The sequence below is a fragment of the Oncorhynchus mykiss genome, chromosome 21 (assembly GCF_057628025.1).
Source record: "Oncorhynchus mykiss isolate SJ-2025 chromosome 21, ASM5762802v1, whole genome shotgun sequence".
Classification (NCBI taxonomy): domain Eukaryota; kingdom Metazoa; phylum Chordata; class Actinopteri; order Salmoniformes; family Salmonidae; genus Oncorhynchus; species Oncorhynchus mykiss.
Window position 1 is genome coordinate 36,560,567 of NC_143042.1, and position 20,739 is coordinate 36,581,305.

Here is a 20,739-nt window from a genome sequence, read left to right on the forward strand (position 1 = left end):
TTGAAACAAGGACAATGACCCAACAGGACAATGACCCAAAACAAACCTCCAGGCTGTGTAAGGGCTATTTAACCAAGAAGGAGAATGATGGAGTGCTGCATCAGATGACCTAGTCTCTACAATCATCCGACCTCAACCCAATTGAGATGGTTTGGGATGAGTTGGACCGCAGAGTAAAGGAAAAGCAGCAAACAAGTGCTCAGCATATGTCAGAATTCCTTCAAGACTGTTGGAAAAGCATTCCAGGTGACTACCTCATGAAGCTGGTTGAGAGAATGCCAAGAATGTGCAAAGCTGTCATCAAGGCGAAGGTTGGCTACTTTGAAGAATCTCAAATATATCATATATTTTGATTTGTTTAACAGTTTTTTGATTACTACATGATTCCATATATGCTATTTCATAGTTTTGATGGCTTCCTTATTATTCTACAATGTGGAAAATAGTAAAAATAAAGAAAAACCCTGGAATGAGTAGGTGTGTCCATACTTTGACTGGTACTGTCAATTTATAGATATACCAGTCCAATATATAAATGCCTTTGCCTGCTTCACATACTATCTACAGTGCCTTCAGAAAGCATTCATAGCCCTTGACTTTTTCCACATTTTGTTTTTGAATTTAAAATTACATTTAGATTTCGTGTCACTGATACCTACAATACCTGTCACACCCTGACCATAGTTTACTTTGTATATTTCTATGTTGTGGTTGGTCAGGGTGTGATCTGAGTGGGCATTCTATGTTTCATGTCTAGTTTGTCTAGTTCTATGTTCGGCCTGATATGGTTCTCAATCAGAGGCAGGTGTTCGTCATTGTCTCTGATTGGGAACCATATTTAGGTAGCCTGGGTTTCACTGTGTGTTTGTGGGTGATTGTTCCTGTTTTTGTGTTTGTACCAGACAGGGCTGTTTTGAGTTCTCACGTTTCTTGTTTTTTCGTTAGTTTGTTCATGTATAGTTTCGTCAATAAAATACAATGAACAACCACCACGCTGCGCTTTGGTCCGCCTCCACTTCACAACAAGAGAACCGTTACAGAATCACCCACCACAACAGGACCAAGCGGTGTGGTAATGGGCAAAGGAAAAAGCAGCAGCAGGAGCAGCGCGAGGAGGTATGGACATGGGAGGACGAATTAGACGGAAGAGGACCCTGGGCTCAGCCAGGAGAATATCGCCGTCCCAAAGAAGAACTGGAGGCGGCGAAAGCGGAGAGGCGCTGGTATGAGGAGGCAGCGCGGCGTCGTGGATGGAAGCCCGGGAGTCAGCCCCAAAAATTTCTTGGGGGGGGGGGCTAACAGGGAGTATGGCTACGCCAGGTAGGAGACCTGAGCCAACTTCCTGTGGTTACCGGGGGGCTAGAGAGACCGGGCAGGCACCGTGTTATGCTGTGGAGCGCACGGTGTCCCCAGTGCGGGTGCACAGCCCGGTGCGGTACATTCCAGCTCCGCGTATCGGCCGGGCTAGAGTGGGCATCGAGCCAAGTGCCATGAAGCCGGCTCTACGCATCTGGTCTCCAGTGCGTCTCCTTGGGCCGGCTTACATGGCACCAGCCTTGCGCACGGTGTCCCCGGTTCGCCTGCATAGCCCAGTGCGGGCTATTCCACCTCGCCGCACTGGCAGGGCGACCGGGACCATTCAACCGGGTAAGGTTGGGCAGGCTCGGTGCTCAAGAGCTCTAGTGCGCCTGCACGGCCCGGTCTATCCGTCACCACCTCCACACCCCAGCCCTCCGGTGGCAGCTCCCCGTACCAGGCTGTCTCTCCGGCCCATCCGTCCAGAGCCTTCCTCCTCTCCAGCGCTGCCGGAGTCTCCCGCCTCTCCGGCGCTACCAGAGCCTTCCTCCTCTCCGGCGCTGCCGGAGCCTCCCGCCTGTCCGGCGCCTCTGCCGGAGCCTCCCGCCTGTCCGGCGCCTCTGCCGGAGCCTCCCGCCTGTCCGGCGCCTCTGCCGGAGCCTCCCGCCTGTCCGGCGCCTCTGCCGGAGCCTCCCGCCTGTCCGGCGCCTCTGCCGGAGCCTCCCGTCTGCCCGGCGCCTCTGCCGGAGCTTCCCGTCTGCCCGGCGCCATCGGAGCTTCCCGTCTGCCCGGCGCCGCCCGTCTGCCCAACGCCGCCAGCGCCGCCCGTCTGCCCAGCGCCGCCCGTCTGCCCAGCGCCGCCCGTCTGCCCAGCGCCGCCAGCGCCGCCCGTCTGCCCAGCGCCGCCAGCGCCGCCCGTCTGCCAGGGGCCGCCAGCGCCGCCCGTCTGCCAGGGGCCGCCAGCGCCGCCCGTCTGCCAGGGGCCGCCAGCGCCGCCAGTCTGCCAGGGGCCGCCAGCGCCGCCAGTCAGCCAGGGGCCGCCAGTGCCGCCAGTCAACCAGGGGCCGCCAGTGCCGCCAGTCAGCCAGGGGCCGCTAGAGCCCCTCCGCCCGGAGCAGCTGTCCCTCTGTCCCGAGCAGCTGTCCCTCTGTCCCGAGCAGCTGTCCCTCTGTCCCGAGCAGCTGTCCCTCTGTCCCGAGCTGTCTCTTAGGAGGGTCACCTATCTAGGGACGCTAAGGAGGTGGACAAAGACTATTATGGAGTGGGGTCCACGTCCAGCGCCAGAGCCGCCTCCGCGGACAGATGCCCACCCAGACCCTCCCCTATAGGTTCAGGTTTTGCGGCCGGAGTCCGCACCTTGGGGGGGGGGTACTGTCACACCCTGACCATAGTTTACTTTGTATATTTCTATGTTGTGGTTGGTCAGGGTGTGATCTGAGTGGGCATTCTATGTTTCATGTCTAGTTTGTCTAGTTCTATGTTCGGCCTGATATGGTTCTCAATCAGAGGCAGGTGTTCGTCATTGTCTCTGATTGGGAACCATATTTAGGTAGCCTGGGTTTCACTGTGTTTGTGGGTGATTGTTCCTGTTTTTGTGTTTGCACCAGACAGGGCTGTTTTGAGTTCTCACGTTTCTTGTTTTTTCGTTAGTTTGTTCATGTATAGTTTCGTCAATAAAATACAATGAACAACCACCACGCTGCGCTTTGGTCCGCCTCCACTTCACAACAAGAGAACCGTTACAATACCCCATAATGTCAAAGCAAAATGATGTTTTTAGATATTTTTACAAATTAATAAAAAAATGAAAAGCTGAAATGTCTTGAGTAAATAACCTCAGGAGTATAAATATGCATACCAAGTCAGAGAATAAGTTGCACGGACTAACTATGTGTGCAAAATGGTGTTTAACATGGTTTTTGAATCACTACCCCATCTCTGTACCCCACACAAACAATTATCTGTAAGGTTCCTCAGTTGAGCAGTGAATTTCAAGCATATATTCAACCACAAAGACCAGGGAGGTTTTCCAATGCCTCGCAAAGAAGGCGACCCATTGGTAGATGGGTCAAATTGAAAAAAGCAGACATTGAATATCGCCTTGAGCATGGTGAAGTTATTACTGTAATTACACTTTGGATGGTGTATCAATAATACACCCAGTCACTACAATTCCGAGACAGCCTACAGGGAGGAGGGGAGGGCTCTGGGAGTGTGGTGCCTGGAAAACAACCTCTCACTCAACGTCAACAAAAACAAAGGAGATGATCGTGGACTTCAGGAAACAGCAGAGGGTGCACCCCCCTATCTACATTGACGGGACCACAGTGGAGAAGGTGGAAAGCTTCAAGATCCTTGGCATACACATCACTGACAATCTGAAATCGACCACCCACACAGACTGTGTGGTGAAGATGGCGCAACAGAGCCTCAGGAGGCTAAGGAAATCTGGCTTGTCACCTAAAACCCTCACAAACTTTTACAGATGCACAATTGAGAGCATCCTGTCGGGCTGTATCAACTGCATCGCCTGAAACCGTAGTGCTCTCCAGAGGGTGGTCCAACGCATCACCAGGGGCACACTGCCTGCCCTCCAGGACACGTACAGCACCGGAAGGAAGGCCATAAATATATTTTTTAAAGTCTGATGGCCTTGAGATAGAAGTTGTTTTTCCCAGCTTTGATGCACCTGTACTGACCTTGACTTCTGGATGATAGCAGGGTGAACAGGCAGTGGCTCGGGTTGTTGATGTCCTTTATGATCTTTTTGGCCTTCCTGTGACATCGGGTGCTGTAGGTGTCCTGGAGGGTAGGCAGTGTGCCCCTGGTGATGTGTTGGGTAGACCGCACCACCATCTGGAGAGCACTACGGTTGCAGGCGATGCAGTTGCCGTACCAGGCGGTGATACAGCCTGACAGGATGCTCTCAATTGTGCATCTGTAAAAGTTTGTGAGGGTCTTAGGGCCAATTTCTTCAGCCTCCTGAGGTTGAAGAGGTGCTGTTGCACCTTCTTCACCACACTGTCTGTGTGGGTGGACCATTTCAGATTGTCAGTGATGTGTACGCCGATGAACTTGAACCTTTCCTACAATAAAGAAAGTTTGACTAAATAAAATCGACCCCTGTCGAATGGATAAAAATGTTGTCGATCTTTAAAAATAAAAATCCTATATCTGCCGTTTCCATTACACATGTCACAATCACATTTTTTGTTGACATTACTTTTGTCGAATACAACTGGGTCAATGGAAACCTGCCTACTGTCTGTGTTCTTAGGGCACATGGGGTGTATTCATTCCGCCGATTCTGTTGCAAAACGTTTCTTAAATGGAAACAAACGGAATGAACTGGAGAGGGACTTACCCAAATTTGTCTAATAGAAACTCTTGTTTTAGTTGCAAAACGAAACTGTTTGGACTAATGATTACACCCCAGTTAACAGAATTCTCTCCATACAGTCCTTGTTCATTCAAGTACAAATAATTATACAGTGACGTCAAAAAGAATGTAGTTTTGAAACCCCGTAGAGGGTACAATTAAACCAAAATGCTAATACAGGGCAGTGTGAGCTACAGAGGAGCACAGCATCACTTACCACAAAGCACTGTTTCTCTATCTCGCCACCCAGCTCTAAATGTGGTCTGACTTCACAAGAAGGCAAACATCCCCTGCTCTCTACTTCCTGTGTTGTAGAATGAGCGTGCTTCAAAAAAACCACAGGTGGGTCATGTGACTTGAAAGTTCCACATTCTGTGTTCCGCTATGTTCTGTGTCTTGTACATTGTCATTCAACCGGCTCTGTGCGATGCCTTTAGAAAATGATTATGACTCTGCATTGTTGACCGAGACTGAAGGAGTAGCTCTTTGCTCATGAATAAAGCCTTCCTATAAAAGAGAGGCTGCAACCAAAGAAAAGAGCAAGAGGAACGAGAGAAAGAAGAGAGAGAGAGAAAGAAAGAAAGAAAAGAGATGGAGTCACAGGGCGAAGGGTACCCTCCCTTTTCGGTCTCAACTGGTGGTGGTAAGTTCTTTATGAAACTACTGTAGATGGTACATGATTACTTTGACTAGAGCTTGAATCTGTTTGATTTAGGCGCTAAAAAAACATCAATATTTGAAAAGTCATCGACTAAATAACTGATGTCACAGCAGGCACAGTTCTGCATTCTGTCACTCAATTTATGGTCACACTATGGAGGTACAATACAATTCTCTCTCTTTCTTTACAGATGAGAGTATGCAAGGTGTTATGCAGAGAGAGGTGAACCCCTCAACTAGTGCTCCCCCTCTTCCAGAACTTAGGCTAGTCCTGCTGGGAAGGAAAGGAACAGGGAAGAGCTCTGCAGCCAATACCATCCTGGGAGGAATAGGGGGGTTTGAGAGCGGCAGACCAACCGAGGAGTGCTCGAAAAAGCGAGCCGATCTAACCAGGAGACGAGTCACCGTGGTAGACACCCCTGGCTGGGAATGGTACTACCCGCTCAACAGCACCCCCGACTGGGTCCGGAGAGAGACGTTGCGCAGCATGTCCCTCTGCTCCCCTGGACCTCACGTTATCCTGCTAGTGATACGTTCCTGCGCCTCGGTAACCGAGTCCTACAGGAAGCAAATAGAGGAGCACCTGGAGTCTCTGGGGGAAGGGGTGTTGGACCATACCATGTTGCTGTTCACCAGGGGGGACGAGCTGGGTGTGGTGCCCATGGAGCAGAGGATCCTGACGGGTGGGGCTGCCTTCCAGCAGCTGCTACGGAGGTGTGGGAACAGGTATGAAATTAAAATATTGGCATTTTTTGCTTGATATTGTTATCTTGGAGGAGTGTACATTCACTTTTTATTACCACATTTAATCTGCAACGGACTTTAACATACAAGTAATTTAGTTTAGCAGACGCTCTTATCGACTATGAAAAGCCAAATGACATTTATTCCTGAGGTGCTGACATTTTGCGACCTCTATAACCACTGTGATTATTATTTGACCCTGCTGAAATCTATGAACGTTTGAACAGCTTGAAGAACAATCTGGCCTTAATGGCCATGTACTCTTATAATCTCCACCCGGCACAGCCAGAAGATGACTGGCCACCCCTCAGACCCTGGTTCCTCTCTAGGTTTCTTCCTAGGTTCCTACCTGTCCAGGGAGTTTTTCTTAGCCACCGTGCTTCTACATCTGCATTGCTTGCTCTCTGGGGTTTTAGGCTCGGTTTCTGTATAAGCACTTTGTCACAAGTGCTGATGCAAAAAAGGGCTTTATCAATATATTTGATAGCTTGATGCACTGATGATCAATCATTCAAAGGAAGGTACTGTAGGCAAAACATCCACATATCACAACATATATCCCAAGTAAAATTGTCTACGTAAAAAAAAGCTATCTGAGTGCAAGACAGGCAAGAACAAGAACAAGGTTTTTATTTCTGTTTTGTTGTCTTCCAGGTACCATGTCCTGGACAATAGGAGCCGGGGAGATGGAACTCAGGTAAGGGAGCTACTGAGGAAGATGGTGGAGATGGTGGAGAACCAGGGAGGACATTTTGGGGCAGATCCTGCCCTCCTGAGGTTGGAGGCAGACGGGAGGAGGAGAGCGAGGGAACGGAGGAAGAGGCAGAGACAGATGGAGGCCCAGACTCAGAGGGGTACCATCCGAGCTGTGCTTATGAGTGAGTTCCTTAAAAGTGTCTATGTAAACTCAGTAAAGAAAGATACGTCGTTTCACTGTCAACTGCGTTTATTTTCAGCAAACTTGACGTGTAAATATTTGAATGAACATAACAAGATTCAACAACTGAGACATAAACTGAACAGGTTCCACAGACATGTGACAAACAGAAATGGAATAATGTGTCCCTGAACAAAAAGTAACAGTTAGTATCTGGTGTGGCCACCAGCTACATTAAGAACTGCAGTGCATCTCCTCCTCATGGACTGCACCAGATTTGCCAGTTCTTGCTGTGAGATGTTACCCCACTCTTCCACCAAGGCACCTTCAAGTTCCCAGACATTTCTGGGGGGCATGGCCCTAGCGCTCACCCTCCGATCCAACAGGTCCCAGAGGTGCTCAATGGGATTGAGATCCGGGCTCTTCGCTGGCCATGGCGGAACACTGACATTCCTGTCTTGCAGGAAATCACGCACAGAACGAGCAGTATGGCTGGTGGCATTGTCATGCTGGAGGGTCATGTCAGGATGAGCCTTCAGGAAGGGTACCACATGGGGAAGGAGGATGTCTTCCCTGTAACGCACAGCGTTGAGATTGCCTGCAATGACCTCAAGCTCAGTCCAATGATGCTGTGACACACCGCCCCAGACCATGACGGATGCTCCACCTCCAAATCGATTCCGCTCCAGAGTACAGGCCCCGGTGTAGCGCTCATTCCTTCGACAACAATAAATGCGAATCCGACCATCACTCCTGGTGAGACAAAATCGCGACTCATCAGTGAAGAGCACTTTTTGCCAGTCCTGTCTGGTCCAGCAACAGTGGGTTTGTGCCCATAGGCGACATTCTTGCCGGTGATGTCTGGTAAGGACCTGCCTTACAACAGGCCCACAAGCCCTCAGTCCAGCCTCTCAGCATATTGCGGACAGTCTGAGCACTGATGGAGGGATTGTGCGTTCCTGGTGTAACTCGGGCAGTTTTTGTTGCCATCCTGTACCTGTCCTGCAGGTGTGATGTCCGATCCTGTGCAGGTGTTGTTACATGTGGTCTGCAACTGCGAGGATGATCAGCTGTCCGGTTTCCCTGTAGCCCTGTCTTAGGCGTCTCACAATTTATTGCCCTGGCCACATTTAAAAAATATATATATTTCTCACCTTTATTTAACCAGGTAAGCTAGTTGGGAGCAAGTTCTCATTTACAACTGGGACCTGGCCAAGATAAAGCAAAGCAGTGCGACACAAACAACAGCACAAAGTTACACATGGAATAAACAACTGTACAGTCAATAACACAATAGAAAAAAAGAAAGTCTACATACAGTGTGTGCAAATGGCGTGAGGAATTAAGGCAATAAATAGGCCATAGTAGCGAAGTAATTACAATTTAGCAAATTAACACTGGAGTGATAGATGAGCAGATGGTGATGTGCAAGAAGAAATACTGGTGTGTAAAAGAGCAGAAAAGTAAATAAAAACAATATGGGGATGAGGAAGGTAGATTGGGTGTGCTATTTACAGATAGGCGATGTACAACTGCAGCGATCAGTTAGCTGCTCAGATAGCTGATGTTTAAAGTTAGTGAGGGATTATATAAGTCTCCAGCTTCTGTAATTTTTGCAATTCATTCCAGTCATTGGCATTAGAGAATTGGAAAGAAAGGCAGCCAAAGGAGGTGTTGTCTTTGGGGATGACCAGTGAGATATACCTGCTGGAGCGCGTGCTATGGGTGGGGATTGTTATCGTGACCAGTGAGCTGAGATAAGGCAGAGCTTTACCTAGCATAGACTTATAGATGACCAGGAGCCAGTGGGTCTGGCGGTGAATATGTAGCAAGGGCCAGCCGACTAGAGCATACAGGTCACAGTGTTGGGTGGTAAAAGGGGCTTTGGTGACAAAACGGATGGCACTGTGATGGACTGCATTCAGTTTGCTGAGTAGAGTATTGGAAGCTATTTTGTAAGTGACATAACTGAGGATCAGTAGGATAGTCAGTTTTACGAGGGTATGTTTGGCAGCATGAGTGAAGCAGGCTTTGTTGCGAAATAGGAAGCCAATTCTAGATTTCATTTTGGATTGGAGATGTTGGAGGAGAGTTTGCAGTCTAGCCAGACACCTGGGTATTTGTAGCTAGTCAGGTGGGTGGGTGCGGGCAGCAAACGGTTGAAAAGCATGCATTTTGTTTTACTGGCATTTAAGAGTTGTTGGAGGCCACGGAAGGAGTGTTGTATGGAACTGAAGCTTGTTTGGAGGTTAGTTAACACAGTGTACAAAGAAGGGCCAGATGCTTACAGAATAGTGTCATCTGGGTAGAGGTGGATCAGGGAATCACCCTCATCAAGAGCGACATCGTTGATATTTTCAGAGAATTGAACCCTGTAGTACCCCCATAGAGACTGCCAGAGGTCCGGACAACAGGCACTCCAATTTGACACACCGAACTCTGTCTGAGAAGTAGTTGGTGAACCTGGCAAGGCAAGTCATTTGAGAAACCAAGGCTGTTGAGTCTGCCGATAAGAATATGGTGATTGACAGAGTTGAACGCCTTGGCCAGGTTGATGAAGACAGCTGCACAGTACTGTCTTTTATCGATGGCGGTTATGATATCGATTAGTACCTTGAGCGTGGCTGAGGTGCACCAGTGACCAGCTCGAAAACCGGATTGCACAGCGGAGAAGGTACAGTGGGATTCGAAATGGTCAGTGATCTGTTTATTAACTTAGCTTTCAAAGACTTTAGAAAGGCAGGGCAGAATAGATATAGGTCTATAACAGTTTGGGTCTAGAGTGTCACCCCCTTTGAAGAAGGGGATGACCACGGCAGATTTCCGATCTTTATGGATCTCGGACAATACAAAAGAGAGGTTGAACAGACTGGTAATAGAGGTTGCAACAATGGCGGTGGATCATTTTAGAAAGAGAGGGTCCAGATTGTCTAGCCCAGCTGATTTGTACGAGTCCAGGTTTTGCAGCTCTTTCAGAACATCTGCTATCTGGATTTGGGTGAAGGAGAAGATGGGGAGGCTTGGGCAAGTAGCCCCGGGGGGTGCGGAGCTGTTGGCCGGGGTTGGGGTAGCCAGGAGGAAAGCATGGCCAGCCGTAGAGAAATGCTTATTGAAATTCTCAATTATCGTGGATTTATCGGTGGTGACAGTGTTACCCAGCCTCAGGGCAGTGGGCAGCTGGGAGGAGGTGCTCTTATTCTCCATGGACTTTACAGTGTCCCAAAACTTTTTGGAGTTAGAGGATGCAGGATGCAGATTTCTGTTTTAAAAAGCTAGCCTTTGCTTTCCTGACTGACTGAGTGCATTAGTTCTTGACTTCCCTGAAAAGTTGCATATCGCGGGGACTATTCGATGCTAGTCAAATCAAATGAAATCAAATCAAATTTTATTTGTCACATACACATGGTTAGCAGATGTTAATGTGAGTGTAGCGAAATGCTTGTGCTTCTAGTTCCAACAATGCAGTAATATCCAACGAGTAATCTAACCTAACAATTTCACAACAACTACCTTATACACACAAGTGTAAAGGAATTAATAAGAATATGTACATAAAAAAATATATGAATGAGTGATGGTATAGAACGGCATAGGCAAGATGCAGTAGATGGTATAGAGTACAGTATATACATATGAGATGAGTAATGTAGGGTATGTAAACATATAAAAGTGGCATTGTTTAAAGTGGCTAGTGATACATTACATCAAGATGGCAAGATGCAGCAGATGGTATAGAGTACAGTATATACATATGAGATGAGTACTGTAGGGTATGTAGACATTATATAAAGTGGCATTGTTTAAAGTGGCTAGTGATACATTTATTACCTCAATTTTTCCATTATTAAAGTGGCTGGAGTTAAGTCAGTATGTTGGCAGCAGCCACTCAATATTAGTGATGTCTGTTTAACAGTCTGATGGCCTTGAGATAGAAGCTGTTTTTCAGTCCCTGCTTTGATGCACCTGTACTGACTTCGACTTCTGGATGATAGCGGATGATAGGGGTTCCTTGATAATTTGTGTGAGTTTGAGGGCATCTAACTTAGATTGTAGGACTGCCGGGGTGTTAAGCATATCCCAGTTTATGTCACCTAACCGAACAAACTCTGAAAATAGATGGGGGGAAATCAATTCCCATATGGTGTCCAGGGCACAGCTGGGAGCTGAGGGGGGTTTATAACAGGTGGCAACAGTGAGAGACTTATTTCTGGAGAGATTCATTTTTTTAATTAGAAGCTCAAACTGTTTGGTCATAGACCTGGAAAGTATGACAGATCTCTGGAGTAGATTGCAACTCCTCTCCTTTGGCAGTTCTATCTTGATGGAAAATGTTGTAGTTGGGTATGGAAATCTCAGAATTATTGGTGGCCTTCCTAAACCAGGATTCAGACATGGCAAGGACATCAGTGTTGGCGGAGTGTGCTAAAGCAGTGAGTAAAACAAACTTAGGGAGGAGGCTTCTGATGTTAACATGCTTGAAGCCAAGGCTTTTACGGTTACAGAAGTCAACAAATGAGAGTGCCTGGGGACACGCAGGGCCTGGGTTAACATCCACATCACCCGAGGAACAGGGGAGTAGGATGAGGGTATGGCTAAAGGCTATCAAAACTGGTTGCCTAGTGAGTCGGGGACAGAGAATAAAAGGAGCAGATTTCTGGGCGTGGTAGAATAGATTCAGGGCATAATGTACAGACGGGTATGGTGGGGTGCGGGTACAGTGGAGGTAAACCCAGGCACCGAGTGATGATATGAGAGGTTGCATCTCTGGACTGGCTAGTTATGCTGGGTGAGGTCACCACGTGTGTGGGAGGTGGGACGAAGGAGGTATCTGAGGCATGTTGAGTGGGACTAGGGGCTCTGCAGTAAACTAAAACAATGATAACTATCCTGAACAACAGTGTACAAGGCATATTGACATTTGAGAGAGACATAAAGCGAGGCATAAAGCAATCACAGGTGTTGATTGGGAGAGCTATCTAAGACAACAATGGGTAAGACAACAAACGCTAATCAGCTAAGACAACAACAACAGGTAAAATGGTGATGAATGGGCAGAAAGGGTCGGTTAACTACACACAGGGCCTGAGTTCTAGGCTGGGGCTGACAGAGTACCGTGATTAATAAACAGTCCATCAGGCATCAGCTATGGCTTGCGGCTAACTGGTGCTAGCTTCGGGGCAGGGACGTTAGCCACTATAGCCACTTGGTAGCAGCTAGCTAGCAGCGATGATCCGATGCAAAGGTCCAGAGCTTACGGCAAGGATCCAGTGGAGTAGTGGATTCTAGCCGTGTTGGGGTAGAGTCCGGGAGCCATCGGCTGAGTAGCCGAGTGATCACAGAGTAGGCCGGGAGGTGGGCCTGATTCAGGGCTAGCTTCAGGGCTGGGTCACTCGGTGGCAGCTAGCTAGCTGTGATGATCAGGAGTAATGGTCCAGGGTTTACGGCAGGAATCAGGCTTTGTAGTGGAGAAAACAGTCCGATACTGGCTGGTGTCTGTGCAGAAGGCCGCTAGCAGTGGCTAACAATGACTAAATGTTAGTAGCTAATTAGCTGGTTAGCTTCTGACTGCTAGCTTCTGATGGAGGTTCTGGTCTAAACAATAGCGGATCCATGTCACATTGGGTGAGGCAGGTTACCAGAAGTTATATTTAATTAAAAAATGGAAAAGAGATTGAAAATAAATGTAAATATTTACAAAAATATGAAAAATACAAAAAGTAAACGAGAGGACGACAAACCACGCCTGCAGTCCTCATGCCTCCTTGCAGCATGCCTAAGGCACATTCATGCAGATCAGCAGGGACCCTGGGCATCTTTCTTTTGGTGTTTTTCAGAGTCAGTAGAAAGGCCTTTTTAGTGTCCTAAGTTTTCATAACTGTGACCTTAATTGCCTACCGTCTGTAAGCTGTTAGTGTCTTAACGACCATTCCACAGGTGCATGTTCATTAATTGTTTATGGTTCATTGAACAAACATGGGAAACAGAGTTTAAACCCTTTACTATGAAGATCTGTGAAGTTATTTGGATTTTTACGAATTATCTTTGAAAGACAGGGCCCTGAAAAAGGGACGTTTCTATTTTTGCTGTGTTTATTTAGTACGACCCATTTGATTATCTTCTCTGAGTTTGAATATTTCCTCACCAGCGTAACACTGTATCAAAAAACATAAAGCGAAAATGATGTGTGATAAATGTTGTTGTCTTTAATTCAAAACCTCTGATCATGTTTTTCAATCTATGTCATGTTACTATCCTTATGGAAAATAGGACCTAGGGAGATACATAAGCTTAAACGAATAGGAGTACCTAAACAGATGTGACATACAGTACACTCTGATAACCACTAAATATTCCAACCCTGAAATCTTGTGCCCCCTCTCCCTGACAGCTGACGCTGGATCCCAGGGCTCTGATTGGGATGGGAAACAACCATTCTCCAAGGGTACTCGTCGTCTCCCAGAGCTGAGACTGGTCCTCCTGGGAGAGAGAGAGACGGGGAAGAGCTCGGCCGGGAACACCATACTGGGTGGAGGTGGAGAAGGAGCAGGGTTCTTCCAGACAGGGAGAGTGACGGAGGAGTGCGCCCGGTGCCAGGCAGAGGTCGTTTTTACATTTACATTGTAGTCATTATTAAACGCTATGTTCAGAGTGACTAACGGTCAGTGTATTCAACTATGCTATGGGTAAAAACAACCACATATCATACAGTTATCTTCAGAAATCCACTATCAGCATAATCAGTCCTCGTAATAAAATACAAAAGCGAATCAGTGTGTTGTGAGACAAGCACAACAGTAATGTATATTTTATTTTGCCATTTTTAGGTAGCCATGAGGCTGGTCACCGTAGTGGACACCCCCGGTTGGGAAGGTGGAGTAGCAGGCCCCACCCCAGAGAGGGTAAAGCGGGAGATGGTGTGGGGTAGCGTGTCCCTGTGTCCCCCGGGACCCCACGCTGTGCTCCTCACCCTGAGGGTGGACACCCTGGTCAGTTCCACACCTGTAAGAGAACACCTGGAGCTCCTGGGGGAAGAGGTCTGGAGGCATGCTGTCCTCCTGTTCACCCATGGGGACCAGCTGAGGGAGGGGGTGGGCATTGAGCAGCACATCCAAAGTGGAGGGAGGGACCTTAAGTGGCTGGTGGAGAAGTGTGGGAGCAGGTATGTCTGCTGTCCTTATCTCTCTGTTTTGGTTGTTGTTGTTTCTTGTTCCTATGTTTAATTCGTAATCTTCCTCTGTAAGGCGTATTGAGACATTGTGATAATGCAACTTGACTTGACAGGTACCACGTCATCAGTAATGTGAATGGCCGTGGGGACGCCGCTCAGGTGTCTGGCCTGCTGGAGAAGGTAGAGAAGATGGTGGCCGGGAACAGGTGCGAGGCCTTCTCGTCGCTAGTGCAGGAGGTCAGCGACCTCACCAGACAGAGGAACGAGAAATTCAACCAGCGTCTCAAAGAGGTTGGTGACAAGATGCAGCGTCAGGAGATGGAGCTCAAGAGGATGAGGGAGAGGGAGGTCAAAAGCATCCGCTGGTTTTTCGATCGGAAGAAGAAAGTTAAATCTCCGGGGAAGTCAGGCGTGGAAAAAGAGGAGGATGGAGGGGAGGAGGAGGAGGAGAAAAGGAGTGATGGGAGGAAGAACGAAATGGGCGAACTAGAGGAGAGGATTCGGTGGCTGACGGAGGATAAGGAGAGAGAGATTCAGGATCTGGGCGCGGAAAACTACAGATTCATCGCTGCGCTCAATCAGAGAAGCAGGGAGCGAGAGGAGATAGTCATCAAGCTAGAGGAGAGAGAGAGAGAGATTGACGAGCTGAAAGAACGAGTTGATGAGCAGCAAGTGAAACTGCTCGACCTTGAGCGTGTCATCGGGGAGAAAGAACGAGATAAAAAAGAGAGGGAGGAAGAGTTTAGAGGAAAGCATCAGGAATGGAGGAGGGAAGCAGAGGATTTGAAAGACAGGATAGCCCTGGAAGAAAAAGAAAAAGAGGAATGGATAGGAAGAGGAAAAACGTCACAGAACGAGATGTATGAGTCAAAACAGTTGTATGAGGAGAGACTTTTACAGTATGAGGAAGAGATGCAGAGAAAACTGCATGAAAAAGAGGGAGAGATGGAGAGAAAACTGCATGAAAAAGAGGAAGAGATGGAGAGAAAACTGAATGAAAAAGCGGAAGAGATGGAAGGAGAGAGACTGCTATCTGAGACAAGGGAAACAGAAAGGAGGGATGAGCAAAGAAAGAGAGATGAAAAGGAAAAGAAAGAGATGAGCAAGCTGAAAGAAATCATTGAAAAGAAAAATAAAGAAATAACTGATGCACAGCAATTGGTTACAGAGAAAGAAAAAGAGATTGTGGAAGTGAGGGCGAGATCTGTTGACAACGTAAAAGAAATTGAGCGGCTGAAAGAAAACAATGAACAGAAGGAGTCTGAGGTGGTGGCAATGCAGCGGCAACACACAGAGGACAAAAGTAGGAGAGATGCCGAGGCAATGGACAAGTTACGAGGGAAAGAAGTGGAGCTCAACAACTTAATACAAAAGGACGGGGAAAATAAGAGAGAACTCGTCCGTTTAAGGCAAACCATTAAACAAACAAAAACAGAACTGGAAAACTTAACTGCCACGATGGAGAAGGAAAGGATGAACATGATACAGGAACATGAAAAGGAAATCAAGACGAAGGAAGAGGAGATGAGGTTGATGTTAGAAGACCACGAAAGTGCTGTCAGCCAACTGCAGAAAAAGGAGGCAGAAAGTAGAAGGAACATTTCAGGCATGACAGAATGCTTAAGGGACAGCCAGGGGAAGGTTGAGGTACTGCAGGAGCTGAACGTGAAATTGAAGAAAGAGATGGACAACCTCAGGAAGAAGTGTCAGGAGTACGAGGAGGACCAGGGGGTTCAGAGGACCAAGAGGGAGAGCAGGGAGGCTGACATCAGAGAGCTGCTCTGTGGATATGAAGAGCAGTTAAAACACAAAGACGGGGAAATCCACCATGTTATGGAAGAGCGGAACCTGGAGGTTGCTGCGTTGAAACAGACAAACGACCAGAGACAGAAGGAGCTGGAGAATATGAAAGAAGGGGAGGAGGTGAGAGAGAAACAGGTGGAGGAGATAAGAGGGTGCTATGAGAAGAATCTGAGAGAAAGGCAGCATGAGCTGAAACAGACGGCTGAGGAAAAGGAGCAAGAGCTTGAGAAACGGGGGAGAGTGTATGATGAGAAGGAGCGAGAACAAGCAAGAAGTAAAGAAGTGCTGGATAACAGAGGACGTGAACTTGAGACAAAAGATGCAGAGCTAGTGAAAAGAGAAGAAGTGCTAGTGAAAGGAGAGGAAGGGCTAGTGAAAAGAGGGAAAGAGCTAGTGAAAGAAGAGGAACGGCTAGTGAAAAGAGGGAAAGAGCTAGTGAAAGAAGAGGAAGGGCTAGTGAAAAGAGGGAAAGAGCTAGTGAAAGGAAAGGAAGAGCTAGTAAAAGGAGAAGAAGCGCTAGTGAAAGGAGAGGAAAAGCTAGTGAAAGGAGAGGAAGAGCTAGTGAAAAGAGAGGAAGTGCTAGTGAAAAGAGAGGAAGTGCTAGTGAAAAGAGAGGAAGTGTTAGTGAAAAGAGAGGAAGTGCTAGTAAAAGGAGAGGAAGTGCTAGTGAAAAGAGAGGAAGTGCTAGTGAAAGGAGAGGAAAATCTAACGCAAGGAGAGGAAGAGCTATTCAAAAGAGAAGAAGAATTAGTGAAAGGAGAGGAAGAGCTAATGAAAAGAGAGGAAGAGCTACTGAAAAGACAGGAAGGGCTAGTGAAAGGAGAGGAAGAACGAGTGAAAAGAGAGGAAGAGCTAGTCAAACGAGAGGAAGTGCTAGTAAAAGGAGAGGAAAAGCTAGTGAAGAGAGAGGGAAATCTAGCGAAAGGAGAGGAAGAGCTCTTCAAAAGAGAAGAAGAATTAGTGAAAGGTGAGGAAGAGCTAATGAAAAGAGAGGAAGAGCTAGTGAAAGGAAAGGATGAGCTATTTGAAAGAGAAGAAGAATTAGTGAAAGGAGAGGAAGAGCTAGTGAAAAGACTGGAAGATCTAGTGAAAAGAGAGGAAAATCTAGTGAAAGGAGGAGAAGAGCTATTGAAAAGAGAGGAAGAGCTATTCAAAAGAGAAGAAGAATTAGTGAAAGGAGAGGAAAAGCTAGTGAAAAGAAAGGAAGAGCTAGTGAAAGGAAAGGAAGAGCTAGTAAAAGGAGAAGAAGGGCTAGTGAAAAGACAGGAAGAGCAAGTGAAAGGAGAGGAAAAGCTAGTGAAAAGAGAGGAAGAGCTATTCAAAAGAGAGGAAGTGCAAGTTAAAGAAGAGGAAAAGCTAGTGAAAAGACAGGAACAGCTAGTGAAAGGAGAGGAAAAGCTAGTGAATAGAGAGAAAATGCTAGTGAAAGGAGAGGAAGAACTTGAGAAAAGAGAGGGAGAGCTAGTGAAAGGAGAGGAAAAGCTAGTGAATAGAGAGAAAATGCTAGTGAAAGGAGAGGAAGAACTTGAGAAAAGAGAGGGAGAGCTAGTGAAAGGAGAGGAAGAGCTTGTGAAAAAAGAGGAAGAACTTGAGAAAAGAGAGGGAGAGCTAGTGAAAAGAGAGGAAGAGCTAGTGAAAAGAGAGGAAGAGCTTGTGAAAGGAGAGGAAGAGCTTGTGAAAAGAAAGGAAGAGCTAGTGAAAAGAGAAGAAGAGTTGGAAGGTAGAAGACGAGAAGTAAAGAACTGGGAGGAAGATCTAGAAACAAGACAGAAAGGACAAGAAAAACAGAAACAGGAGTTGTGGAGCCGAGAAAAATGCTTGAAAAGAAAGGAAGAAGAGTCTGAAAGCCAAGAACAAAACATCTGCAGCAAGGAGCAAGAAGTGGAGAAAATAGAAAAAGAGCTGCAAAACAGAAAGAACCAACTTGATAGTAGAGAATATGATTTAAAGACTTCGGAAGAAAATATTAAGAAAATAGAGCTGGATCTAGAAAACCTGCAGCGACAACAGGACAACCGTCAACTAGAGCTGGATGAAAGGGAAAATGAACAAGGGAGTGGGAAGACAGAACATCAGAACCAGAGAGAGGATCTGGAAAAAAGAGAGACAGAACTGAGGGCCAGAGAACATGATTTGAGATGTGGAGAACAAGGGTTGGAAAACCAGGAAGAGGATATGAACAACCGGCAGCACGACATGGACAAAAGACAAGAAGAATTGGAAAATATACAACAAGACCTTGAGAAAAGGGAGCTTCACCTGGGGAATAGAGAGGAAGAAATAAAGAAGCACAGACAAGCTCTGGAAAAAAGAGAGAAAGAGATCAAAGACAGCAAACAAGGACTTGAAAACAGAGAACACCATTTGAAGAATGGAGAGCAAGAGTTACTGAAATGGAGAACAGAGTTAGAAATTCAAGGGAAACATATGAGCAACAGAAGCCAAGACATGGAAAAGCTGAAGGGGGAGGTGGAAAACCATCAACAAGAGCTAAGGAACAGAGAGGAAGGTTTTGAAGACAAAATGCAAGAGTTGAGGAATTGGGAGCAGCGTCTAGAAAGACTTGAAACAGAACTAGAGAGGAGAGAGCATGAACAGAGGAATATGAATAATGGATTCGAGGGAAAGGAGCAAGAAGTTAACCATTTTGAAAAAGATCCGGATGGCAGAGATTATGACGTGGAGATCAGAGAGCCTAACGGATTGATACCAAGCCATGAAGCACATGGAGGAGATGTCTGTGACATGACAACAAGATGTGATAATGTGACACTAGAGGGTATAGAGGATTCCCATATGATGTACCAGGAAGTAGGAGTGGTGGAGAAAGAAGGACGGGAACTGCAGGGAAAAGAACCAGAGAGGAGTGGAAGCATCACAGACCGGGAAGATCAGACGATGATGGAATGTGCCTCGTCTACAATCTTAAACAATAACAGTCAGTTTGAAAGAATGGCAGCGCCAGAAGAGAAAGAGGGGGCGGAAGAATGTAAAAAGAGGGGGAGAATGGGTGAAGAGGAGGATGAGGAGGATAATTATAAGGAAATTGAAGATGTAAACGTTATCTCAGACTTAAAGTTAACTCCAAGTCCAGGCCCCAGTGTAGAAAACACTAAGCACATCCAAAGGTCTGAGCTGAGGCTGGTACTGTTAGGGGAGACTTGGTCCTCCCGTCACCCAGCAGGGTACACAATCCTGGGCAGAGAGGCCTCACACCCAGGTGAGTCCATCTCGATGCCATGGCGGGGACAAATCGCTGGAAGACAGGTCAGTGTGGTAGAACCACTTGGGCTAAAGTGGCGTGACGGACCAGACGGCAACACCTCCGTCACCACAGACCCAACACAGCTCCGGAACATCTTCCATAATGTTTCCCTGTCCCACCCAGGTCCCCACCCAGGTCCCCACGCGATCCTCCTGGTCCTGCCAGCCTACCTGTCATTCACACAGAAGTATCGGAGAGCGGTGGAACACCATATGAGTGTGCTCGGGGAAGATATTTGGCGTCGCACTATGGTGCTGTTCACGTGGGGGGAAGCTTTAGGGGAGAGTGCGGAGCAGCACATATTGAGGAATGGGGACCTCCAGTGGCTCGTGGGACAATGCGGCGGTAGATACCATATTCTGGCCAGCAGGAAGAACAACTCTCAAACAGCAGAGCTAATGGAGAAGATAGAGGAGATGGTGGCAGGAAACTATCAATGTAATGGAGACTGATAAACCGTTGGGATGAGTAGAGATGAATGGAGAGACAAAGGATGGACTGGGATGATATGAGAGGGAAATAATCAGTTGTTTGAAATTTTTGCGAATAGGCCAATGGCGGGATGTTTAATTTCATGTGTATTTTTTAAATATTTGTTTATATAAAATATCATTCATTAATGAGGAGATATGTTACAGTTACCAAATACAGAGTCAAACTACAGAAGCAAAATAAATCACAGATGAGTCGTTCACAAATGTCACAAATATTCTAACTTCAATGAATTGTTCCTTGACAATCCTTTTACATACAAATGTCAAACATTTACCAAACATGCTTGCTCCAAAAGGGACTTTTTCATGTATTACATTTCAGAAAGATCCAAAATGCTGTGGTCTTTTTTGTTCCAGTTTCGCACGGAATGACCCATAAGACTGCTTATAGGTTAAAAAGTTGGATTTACAGTATGTGAGTTCATAGTTTCTCCACAAGATAGAGATCTTGTGTCACTTTCTGTGGAGGGCAGATGGAGTGTTTCAAGATGCTGATGTTCAACATGTTGATAATAAATTGTATTAAATGAGTTCAAATGTGTCCAAGCACCAGTACGTTTAATTGAGACATCATAAGTGAAATATGAAGTGGGCTAATGTATACAGGGTCATAGTGGGCCAGGGCCACAGTATTGCAGAGTTGGAGTGCTGATCTAGGATTAGGTCCCCCCTTGTCCATGCAATCTTATTCATTGAGATTTAAAAGATAAAACTGATCCTAGATCAACACTCCTACACTGAGATGCTTTGTGAAAACAGGCACATTGATAAAAATAGAAGAATAACTTGGAAAACTAATCCCATTACAGTTTTTCTCAGTCGCTTTGGTGCATTTCTTAGATCAAAAGTGCAATTCTTGATACTACTTGTACAAATTCCAAATCATCTAGTCACATGTGCACATCATTATGCAATTTCTTATTCCTTTGAACAAGTTGCAATTGATAATGTACAAGTGTCAGCTTTTTTCCACATGATCAATTGCTCATGTCATGTTGATCAAAATATAGTAGATGGTTCTCTGTTGAATAGTCTTACCCCTCAAAACATCTA

The 20,739-nt window shown here is 46.6% G+C and overlaps 1 protein-coding gene across 1 annotated transcript; it reads left to right on the forward strand.

Moving 5' to 3' along the window:
• The first annotated feature begins 5,028 nt into the window (after positions 1-5,028).
• On the forward strand, positions 5,029-20,225 carry si:dkey-185m8.2 (uncharacterized). The gene is made up of 6 exons (XM_021577843.3): positions 5,029-5,318; positions 5,527-6,061; positions 6,734-6,957; positions 13,345-13,556; positions 13,781-14,115; positions 14,238-20,225. Exons 1-6 carry the CDS (start codon positions 5,267-5,269, stop codon positions 19,642-19,644), a joined length of 6,765 nt encoding a protein of 2,254 aa, XP_021433518.3. The 5' UTR covers positions 5,029-5,266; the 3' UTR covers positions 19,645-20,225.
• The last annotated feature ends 514 nt before the right edge of the window (positions 20,226-20,739 follow it).